Source organism: Oncorhynchus masou, chromosome 12, assembly GCF_036934945.1.
Source record: "Oncorhynchus masou masou isolate Uvic2021 chromosome 12, UVic_Omas_1.1, whole genome shotgun sequence".
NCBI lineage: Eukaryota > Metazoa > Chordata > Actinopteri > Salmoniformes > Salmonidae > Oncorhynchus > Oncorhynchus masou.
This window is the reverse complement of record NC_088223.1, coordinates 38,576,458-38,587,327: the sequence shown is the minus strand read 5'-3', so window position 1 is coordinate 38,587,327 and position 10,870 is coordinate 38,576,458. Positions and strand designations below refer to the sequence as shown.

The window sequence follows — 10,870 nt, the reverse complement described above, 5'->3', positions numbered from 1 at the left end:
GGACATACAGTGTTCGGGACAATGACAGATCTTGTCAATTGCAACGGAGACCAGAAAGTGGGAGGAAATGTTTATTTCAGAAGAAGAGGAAGGAAAGATGTTTTGTGTTGTCTTTCAGTTATCTTCACTCTCTTCTCCTTATAAGGGAAAGGAATGGTTGCGCGAATAAGGGCGGAAACGCCGCGCGGTGACAGCTGGGAACTGCTACACTCATACAGGAAGAATAAGCAGAGCAGTCAGTCCGCTTGCTCGGCACTCTCACATAGACGGTGATTAAATACCTTATCAGTGCTGCTTGTCCAAGTTAGCAGGTAAGGATGACGTTTTATAACTCTTTGGGCATATGCTACCTTATATTACTCCTCCTAAATTGTTTTAGAAGTGCACACTAGTCTGTGTCATAATGCGCCTCCGACTCCATTGCATTGATCATTAAGAAATTATGATTTCATGTGATGCAGGGTAAATTGCTGGCTGATGTCAATTTGTAGTAACAAGACATTATTACATGGTTGCAGTATTTTGATGCATTTTAATATTTCAATCCAAATGTGAAGTGATTCAATTTTGGAGACGAGCGCAACAAGGGAGGGGTGTGCAAAAAAATACAGGAAATGCCGAAACACAGAGGGACGGGAGTATTTTTGCTCATTAGTATTTTGGTCGAGTTCGGGACTCTATCTGCCTGAATAAATCGTTAACTGGTAGTTGTTTAACTTTGCTAACCAACCTTTTTCATGTAAAATGGTGTTTTCATTACATAAACAGTTCATGGTACAGTTTAAGTACCGAACGAAACAAAGCTAGAGTTTCTATTGGACAAATTCAGGTAGGTTCAACCCTGTTTCGTTTGCTTCCGTTTGAGAAACGTTTAGCAACATCGGCATAATGAATACGCCACAACTAACCTTAGCTGTTTCTAGCTATAGCTAACTACCTCGGTCGAGTCCCAATATCATTGTCATCGGCTTGTAAAGATTAGCAGTGCTTCGCTAGCAACCTAACCATGATAGCTAGATGAAACATTGGGCATCCCAAAAACTGTTTGGCTCTGGATACCGGTAGGCGCAAGACGCCGGGGTGTATTTGCCCTACTTATTCCTTACTAAAGCAGAAATGACCTGTTTTCTATTATTTATTTATTTTATCCCAGACTAGAACACACAGCAGACTGCGCCTAAGTGCATTTTCCCTTTATGTATGAACGCATCTTAAAAGCGCGCTCTACCCCGAGGCTGTTGGCGACCCCGAGGCTGTTGGCGAAATGTGTAGCTAACCTACTTCAATCCGTCATTCATAAGTCCTGATCCATGCTAAAAAGGGAAACAATGTGCCATTGCCAATGTGCTTAGAGGGCCCTTGAATAATACAATGCGTTTGAAACATGCCCAGCCTTTGGAAAACAGATGTTTAGCTGCAGTTTGCAATACGACTTCGTCCTACTTTCCAAGTGCACTTTAAGCACTGTTTTCTAACTGTCCATATAAGCAACTAAAGTTGTCCCATCCTGCTTTAGCCACAGGAGCAGGCCTAGGATGAGGCATGGCACTGACATGGCAACAAGGAAGTAAAAGAAAAGTTGGACTTTGGCTATACAAGGGCTGGTGGACCCAAACTTCCAAGCACAGGCCTCGCCCATACATGTAGGTCAGGGATAGGTATGGTGTGCAGAGATGTCTATCCCCATGAGGCCAGTTTGGTTGTGACGGCGTACATAAAAGCACAATATATCACGAATGACCTCCAGACCTGTCTGCTTGACCCCTAGCACCTTAATAGTAGCGCCAACCATTTTTCTTAACGTATTTCCAAAGCATGAGTTGGTGTCTCTGAGGCAGCGAAATGTTATTGACATCGAAAATGAAGCCTGCATCTCTGCCCGGCATCACAAACATCTGCAAAGTGACAAGCAAGTAACCGGACGGGAAACCCAGATGGCTGCTTATTACCGGTCTCTTAATGGTTAATGTCATGGTGCTTGCTTATTGTCATTGTGATCTGCTCCCCATTAAACAAGTGGGTCTGCATGTGTTTCTCTAACATGAGCAAGACCCTGATTTTAGAGGCTGAAAGGTTTGTCTCCAACCAAATCAAAAGCCATTGAATCATTTGGTGGCATTTAGCATGTCACAAGCAACATATTGCTCTGGGAAAGTGAATGCTTAGGGGATTATCCCAGCAGAATAGAGCGACATGGATCCACTGTCATTAATGGGGTGAGGTCTTTGTGTTTCCACTCAGGTGACAGTACCTGACACTCAGATGAACAGGGGATCTGGTTTCTGTTATGCAATGTCGGCCTCTAGTCCTGGGGGGGGTGCACTCGTGCAAGGGCATTTCACAACAGTAGAGATCTAACACTTACCACTTTGTCAACACAGAGGACTGTTGTTGAGAATATATAGATTTAGCTGTGTGCACTAATCCTGTGTAGTTATGAGTTACATTTTAATATGGGCCGGGTATTGGGGAATGGGAGTATCAGGGAGGGAAGGGCTGTCTTATTACCTGCATACCTGTACTCAGCAGGTCTTAACATGTCCCCAAAACACATTCCAGGCCTCTTTTTTTTTTTAAACCACAAGCAGGGTTAAAGGAAACAATTGTCATCCCATTTTTGTTGTCAGTCCAGTTGTCTATGGCCACAATCTCAGATTTTATTGGCATAATTGCAGTATGCTACCTATTTTTAGTAGACAGTGAATGACAAGATATAGGCTGACATGCTGCGACAAGTAGGCCTACAAATGCAATTTAAACTTTGAATGAGTGGCCAAAATGGTGGGGGAGAATGTCCCCGTCACTAATTCTGCTGTCAAACCCACTTGGTTGTCAATGACAGCTAGTGATACTTTGTTAGTAAACAAGCAGTGATCAATGAACCCCCTTAGCTGATGTGTCGTCTCTCCCCAGGAATGGCAGAGTTGGCAAGTCTGGTGCAGCGGCTGGAGGTGGCTGTGGGTCGTCTGGAAGCCGTGTCGGGCGATGGAGGTGGCTCAGCTGGCGGCTCTGGAGGTAACCTGGACTTTTCCATATTGTAGCCCATTTCACACAAAGATGAATGCTAGAAATCGTGGAAAGACTGGAGTTGCGAGTCCAGGTTCTAATAATGCTAAAGAAACGTCCACAGTACCAGTTGTCATAGTTTGTTTTAGATAATGGAGGTGAAATTAAAACATGACTCACAAGCAGAACAAACATAACCCATAAACGTTGGTATCTGACTTTTCTCCCTGTTGCCAACTATTCCTTGCAGTTGTGGCAGCGTACGTGGAGGCCTATGATGGCATCATCACCGGATCTGTTGGCCAGTACATGACCCTCAGCCAGCAGATAGGGGGCGACGTCCAGAAGCATGTAAGTTGAATTGCACTAGAGGGACAAGTTGCCTTGGAATGCTCATCACGTCTCCTGTCATGCTTATCAGTGGATGTGTAGCATACAATTAACCAAACCTGGACCTTTTTTTCAAATTTCTCCCCGCCTCTCTCAGGCGGACATGATGAAGCAGGCGTTCTCCTGTCAGAGACAGCTCCTGGTCACCTCCTCCTGCTCCCAGAAACCCTCTGATGTGAGTTGGTTCATCCATCATCAATCCTCTGAACCCTCAACATAAGTTTTCAGCAGAATAAGTCATTATTTAGATCAACTGTACAGTGGATATACTGTAATTGCCTCATTAACAGATTTATTGGATATGAATCAGCAGTGTAGCAATTGGTTCAACTAATTCCAATGCCATAGCATTGTTTCCCTAAGTTTTTCTTGCCACACATTATCTCATGTAATGAATTGCCTTTTTACCCATGCTATTCCACCCTGGTTGACACTTAGATTATATAATATTTTGTCATCAGGCACAAACACATTTGTTTCTTTGCATCTCTAGAATGTTCTAAGTCATGGTTATTTTCCCTCTATAGGCATCCTTGACTGCTCTCCTGGCCCCCGTCTCTAAAGTGATCCAGCAGGTGCAGACGTTCCGCGAGCAGAATCGCTCCTCGCCACTCTTCAACCACCTCTCGGCCGTCAGCGAGAGCGTGCCTGGCCTCGGCTGGGTCGCCATGGTGAGGGGAGAGGAGGGGCTTGACATTGCCACTGCCACCAGTGTGTGTGGGGGCAGTGTGTAATTGCCGGAAACAAACATGTCTTTCATTCAGTAGAAGTCTGAGACGGTTGTTTGGCAGTGAAATTTGAACAAAGTTCGTCACGCAACAGTGTGTCACTGTTAAAACTCTGGAATTATAATTATTGTTTTGATGAATGAATATTAATGAGACCTTCTGCATTGTAAACCTAGACTTTGGTATGCCAGTGGAAGCAACATTGAAAAGCCATTGTAAGCCATCACACCAGCTGTGTCCACACAAGCTCTGTTTGACGAGGAACAACTCCCCTGCAATGTTCTTATGACCTTCTTGCTCTTCCAGGCTCCTAAGCCAGGTCCCTATGTGAAGGAGATGCAGGATGCTGCCCAGTTCTACACCAACCGGGTTCTCAAGGACTACAAGGAGAAGTAAGGACTCTGCTGTCTGTCCTTTAACTTTTTATTTTTATCTCAAATCAAATTTATTTATATAGCCCTTTGTACATCAGCTGATATCTCAAAGTGCTGTACAGAAACCCAGCCTAAAACCTCAAACAGCAAGCAATGCAGGTGTAGAAGCACGGTGGTTAGGAAAAACTCCCTAGAAAGGCGAAAACCTAGAGGAACCAGGCTATGTTCCTGGCTTAGGCCAGTCCTCTTCTGGCTGTGCCGGGTAGAGATTATAACAACATGGCCAAGATGTTCAAATGTTCATAAATGACCAGCATGGTCGAATAATAATAAGGCAGAACAGTTGAAACTGGAGCAGCAGCACGGCCAGGTGGACTGGGGACAGCAAGGAGTCATCATGTCAGGTAGTCCTGGGACATGGTCCTAGGGCTCAGGTCCTCCGAGAGAGAGAAGGAGAGAATCTGCCCCCCCCAAGTCCCCTACATAGTTAAGCTCCACACTCTCTCATCGTTGGATACTGTATATTTTCTTCATCCTTTGGTCTCCCTCCTGTTGTATTCAATTCCCTTGTGTCCTACACCTTAGGGACCAGAAGCATGTGGACTGGGTGAAGGCCTACCTGTCTATCTGGACTGAGCTGCAGAACTACGTCAAACAGCACCACACCACCGGACTGGCCTGGAGCAAGAGTGTAAGTCCTTTCTCTTTACTCTATCTCATGTCAGTACAGGAGGGATTCACTTTGTCGGCTTCAACGGACGTAGTGCTGGGGGTGATCCTAACCGTTACCATAGGAGTAAAATAATGACATGGGCTTATTTAGGAAAGTGGAACGTTTCCGAATAGAAACGTTGTAATTATGTTTATCGAACGCGCGTGAAGATCTGTCTTGTGAAATATGGAATCGTTAGACTTGGCTCTGTTTGACTTTTCTATCAGCACAGAACTAAACATCACACTTGGTTATCAAGTGTTGTCTTGGGATTTATGTGCGATAAGAGGGCAAAGGTAAAACCACCGATGTGTTTGTTACTCGTCAGCCCTTTCCTATCTGCACAATTCAAACAATTTTATTGAATTAGACCAAGTTGTTAAGAGCAGGAAATGACCATGTCTAGGTATGTGTTTCGTCCATCCCAGGGTCCAGTAGCCTCGGCCTCTGCAGCTCCTCCTCCCTGTGCTGGTCCTCCTCCCCCCGGACCTCCTCCCCCTCCCATGGCGTCGTCTGGCGGCAGCGGAGACCAGGGACCAGACACCCGAAACGCACTCTTTGCTTCTCTCAACAAGGGAGCTGACGTCACCAAGGGTACGTGTCGAATAATGAATCCTCAAAAGTTCTCAAGAATCAGAAGCTCAATTGATTAAGAAGTACTTGGGAACATACAGGGCTCATCTCAATGTGACTTACTTGGTTAAATTAAGGATAAATAAAATGTGAGAAGCAGATTGACCCCAGCCCTTAGATTCAGTGTCCAGGGCCACCCGTTGTGTCAACCAAATTTGATTTAATGCGCTGAATACAACAGGTGTAATATAAAAACACGAACACAAGGACATTACTATTTTATTTAACTAGGCAAGTCAGTTAAGAACAAATTCTTATTTACAATGACAGCCTACTCTCAATAACAATAACGAGGCTATATACAGGGGGTACCAGTACCGAGTCAATGTGCGGGGGTACAAGTTAGTAGAGGTAATTTATAAAGTGAATATCCCTAGATAATAAACGTCTTAAAGCAGCAGTGTGAAAAACGAGGGGGAATCGATGTAAGTAGTCTGGATTTAATTGTTCAGAGGTCATATTGCTTGGGGGTAGAAGCTGTTAAGGAGCCTTTTGGTCCTAGACTTGGTGCTCCGGTACCGCTTGCCGTGTGGCGGCAGAGTGAACAGTCTGACTTGGGTGACTGGAGTGTCTGACAATTTTATGGGCTTTCCTCTGATACCGCCTATTATATAGGTCTTTGATGGCAGGAAGCTTGGCCCCAGTGATGTACTGGGCCGTACGCAATACCCTCTGTAGCACCTTACGGTCGGATGCCGAGCAGTTGCCATACCAGGCGGTGCTGCAACCGGTCAGGATGCTCTCGATGGTGCAGCTGTAGACCTTTTTGAGGATTTGGGGACCCATGCCAAATCTTTTCAGTCTCCTGAGGGGGGAAAGGGTGTTGTCGTGTCCTCTTCGATTGTCTTGGTGTGTTTGGACCATGACAGTTTGTTGGTGATGTGGACACCAAGGAACTTGAAACTCTCGACCCGCTCCACTTCAGCCCCGTTGACGTTAATGGGGGCCTGTTCGGCCCTCCCTTTCCTGTAGTCCACGATCAGCTCACATTGAGGGAGAGTTTGTCCTGGTACCACACTGCCATGTCTCTGACTTTCCTATAGGCTGTTTCATCGTTGTCGGTGATCAGGCCTCCCACTGTTGTCATCAGCAAACTTAATTATGGTGTTGTCGCGTTTGGCCACGCAGTCGTGGGTGAAGAGGGAGTACAGGAGGGCATTTCTCCTTGTCTACCAGCACAGTACCACCATGTGGGGCGGCAGAGTAGCCTAGTGGTTAGCGCATTGGACTAGTAACCGGAAGGTTGCAAGATAGAATCCCCGAGCTGACAAGGTAAAAATCTGTCGTTCTTCCCCTGAACAAGGCAGTTAACCCACTGTTCCTAGGCCGTCATTGAGAAAAATTATTTGTTATTAACTGACTTGCCTAGTTACACAAAGGTAAAATATATATAATGTCTCACCCATCTTACTGTATGTTACTCTGATAAGAGCATCTGGTAAATGACTAAAATGTAAGTATTTGTGTTCCCCATCTCGTACCTTTTATTACTTTATGTCCCAAGGCCTGAAGCACGTGCCCAAAGACCAGATGACTCACAAAAACCCCAACCTGAGGACTCAGACCGGCCCGGTGCGCACAGGGCCCAAGCCCTTCACTACCTCCAAGCCGGCTGTCTCCGCCGCCGCCTCTCGCAAGCTGCCCCCTGTTTTGGAGCTTGACGGCAAAAAGTGGAAAGTGGTGAGCTGGATTGGAAAAGTAGTGTAGCTTCAGCAGCGGGGGCATGGATGGTAGAGCCAGAGAGAAACAGATTGACAAACAGGCCTGGAGAGTTTCATCAGTGCACCACATCTGCTTCTCTGACAGTCAGTTCCTCCTATAGGAAAACTGTTCCTCTCGACAATGTTCTCTCTCCACGACCCCTTAAAGTAACTGTCCAGTGAATCTCAACTTTTTTTTTAAAGTTCTTATTTTGTTAATTCGTATCCAAATAATGTTGTTGATTCATCCTATACTTGTATCTGTGGCCAAAGCATAAATTGGACAAAAAAGAATTTTAATATTTGAAACAAACCTTTAAAAAAAGAAAAAGCTATTTCCTCAGAGGATGATGTCATCCCCCTGAAGAGGATGAGCTGGCCAATCAGCGGTCTACTCGCATTAATATTTTTATCACCATTATACACCCATACATTCCAACACCGAAAGGTGCTTTCTAACGTACTTAATTACCATTGTTTGGAAGACATTGACTCCCATTTTAATAAATGATTGTTCATTTTTCATCCAAATCTGGAAACAGTGGACTTTAAGGACTTGGCTGTGTTTCCCAACATATGCAACATGGAAGTGTTTCCAAACAGTGGTGTGCATGACTCCATGTGGTTTACTTGGTGCACCCAATTTTATGCTTTATATGGGTCATAGGAAACCCAGTGGTTTATAAATATTTGTACTATCAAAATATCTACTATATAAGAACAGTTTCCACTACAGTGAACACATGATGGGCGTATTTCAGATAAGTGGGGTTTGCCGCTGAAAACTGAATGCACGGGTTTAGCAAGCACTGATCATGACAGCCCCAAGCCAGTATATTTTCTCCCTAACTCCTAACAGCTCTCCCTCCTGTGTGATGACCTATAGGAGAACCAGGAGGGTGTCCAGGGCATGGTGATCAGCGACACAGAGCTCAAGCAAGTGGTCTATGCCTTCAAGTGTAACAACAGCACCCTGCAGATCAAGGGCAAGATAAACTCCATCACTTTAGGTAAGGGCGGACCCCACGTTCCTGTACCCGTGCGTGAACAAATTAAAAGGTTAACGAAGGGCATTTGTTAATGATTCCTTTCTTGCAGACAACTGTAAGAAACTGGGCCTGGTCTTTGATGATGTTGTGGGCATTATCGAGGTTATCAACTGCAGGGACGTCAAGGTCCAGGTGTGTATTTTTTAAAATGGATTAATGCGGAAATGGACACTGTGAAAAGGCCTGGCACAACGGTGACAACAGAAGATCATATCAGCTTTTGTCTCATTACCATTTACATATTAAAAGTCTCCAATGTGACTATGTGGACGTGACATTTTGTGGAGTACTTTGCATGTTTTCCAAACTGTTGTGGCTGTTTTCTCTATGCACTGTACCCAACAGATTATTTAATTATAGTTGATTCACTCTTAAAGATGCTCTATGCAGACATCGCTCTGCTATTTCCTGGTTGCTAAAATTCTAATTTCAGTTTGACGAAACAAGCAACTTTAGTGCAAAGAATCATTGTACCATCTAAACCGCTGGTATACAAAAATGAAAGTATAAGACACAAAAATATAACTTGGTGGGAAGCATAGAAATTGCATACATAGAACAGATATACGGCTGCTTAGACTTTCAATGAGAATTACATATCTATGTGAATTTGGTTGGGTTGCCCAAAAAATGACATTGCAGCTTTAACCCTATCTGGTGTGTTCAGGTCTTGGGCAAGGTCCCAACCATCTCCATCAACAAGACTGACGGTTGCCACGTGTACCTGAGCAAAGATTCGCTGGAGTGTGAGATCGTCAGCGCCAAGAGCTCAGAGATGAACGTGCTGGTACCTGGTAAAGATGGTGACTATGTGAGTACATTTATGGGAGAATTTGGGGCGTCTAGGTGGCATAGTAATACGTGTTATGTGGAAATGTTGATGATAAACTAACATTTTCTCCATTGTCTCTCTCTCTTAGACTGAGATCCCTGTTCCTGAGCAGTTCAAGACTGTCTGGGATGGCAAGAAGCTAGTCACTACTTGTACAGAGATAGCTGGATAGAGGGGCAGCCAGCACTCGTAACAGCCTCCCCTTTGCAAATGCCTACCTGACTGATCGAACGACCAACCAGCTAACCAAACCACAAAGTAGACAGATGCCAACCAAGCCCAAAATGTTTTCCTATCTGCCAATCACAGCTTCAGCTGTTTCTTCCTTCAGCCAATGACAGGACTGCTTGCTTTATCTGGAGCGTTCCTTTAGCCAATTGCAGGGAGCAGCTTGTTATTCGATTTGGTTATCCTCATGGCCAGTGAGTGCATTCAAATGAGTTTGCCAACAACCAGGATCATTTCTGATTTGATCTGTACATTCCAGCAAATGATAAGAGCCTTGCTCCCGCTATTATGTTTATTTATCACACCTCTGTGGTTTAAACTCCTATGCCAATTAGACTATGCTTCCTGTTTCCTTCAACCAATCATTTAATAGGGTTCCCGTTTCCCCTCTGGTCGGGGGGGGGCAGGTGTTCAGGAGTCGAAGGTTTGTTTCATTTATGCAATTCATCCGTGAAGCACATGTACAACCAAGCCCCTCTTTACAGATGACGTTATTAACATTTCATAGGGATTGATTAACTATGATATGTCATCGCTCTTAAATCGGTGAAATGACGAGTTGCGTGCAGGATCACTGTCTTTAAAAATAAAATTAATCAAAATGCTAAAAAAATAAAGTTTAAAAGTTTAGTTCCCAAAACATTCCCTGTAGCATTTTTAAATTAACATTCCATATTATTGAGACATATGGAGGTGTACGGTGGCAAAGAAACAGGGAGAATGATGGAAGTATGTGGTGAGTGTGACTTGACTTCAGCACAGGCTGGAAGTGAGTGGTTCTAGAGATAGACAAGACAAAACATATTCTTGAAGAATCATTATTGGCTAATTTTGGGGTTTACCTCCCTTAAGCTCTGAATGACTGTAACGATCTGTGTAGACATTTCTTTTTAATGCTAGAGTTGTCTTAACTCCACTGTCGCCATCACCTACACATCAACCCACCTCGCCACTCTTGTCTACACATCTGTGGTTATCCTGTTGTAGCGGTCATGCTCTGTGGAGTTTCTTTTGCCTCTTTATTTGGGTCAAGAATCAACATTTTGCTCATCGGTACTGGAGGAAGACAAATGTTGCAATAAAATAATTATAAGAAATCAGTCTTGGGTGATTTTTCTCCATCTGCTTCAGGCTGAATATGGAATGGGATTTGTGTGATGTGCCCTTAATTTTCCCAGAGACCATTGTTTACCACTTTTCACAAGGAGAGCTGGGTAA

The 10,870-nt window shown here is 44.3% G+C and overlaps 1 protein-coding gene across 1 annotated transcript; it reads left to right on the top strand.

Annotated features, from left to right (window-relative positions):
- The first annotated feature begins 201 nt into the window (after positions 1-201).
- On the top strand, positions 202-10,749 carry LOC135550042 (adenylyl cyclase-associated protein 1-like). Its single transcript, XM_064980486.1, has 13 exons — positions 202-311; positions 2,914-3,015; positions 3,257-3,357; positions 3,494-3,571; positions 3,924-4,067; positions 4,431-4,516; positions 5,084-5,189; positions 5,639-5,804; positions 7,348-7,523; positions 8,430-8,553; positions 8,642-8,724; positions 9,260-9,403; positions 9,513-10,749. The coding sequence occupies exons 2-13, from the start codon at positions 2,916-2,918 to the stop codon at positions 9,594-9,596; spliced, it is 1,392 nt and encodes a 463-aa protein (XP_064836558.1). The 5' UTR covers positions 202-311; positions 2,914-2,915; the 3' UTR covers positions 9,597-10,749.
- Positions 10,750-10,870: the final 121 nt, after the last annotated feature.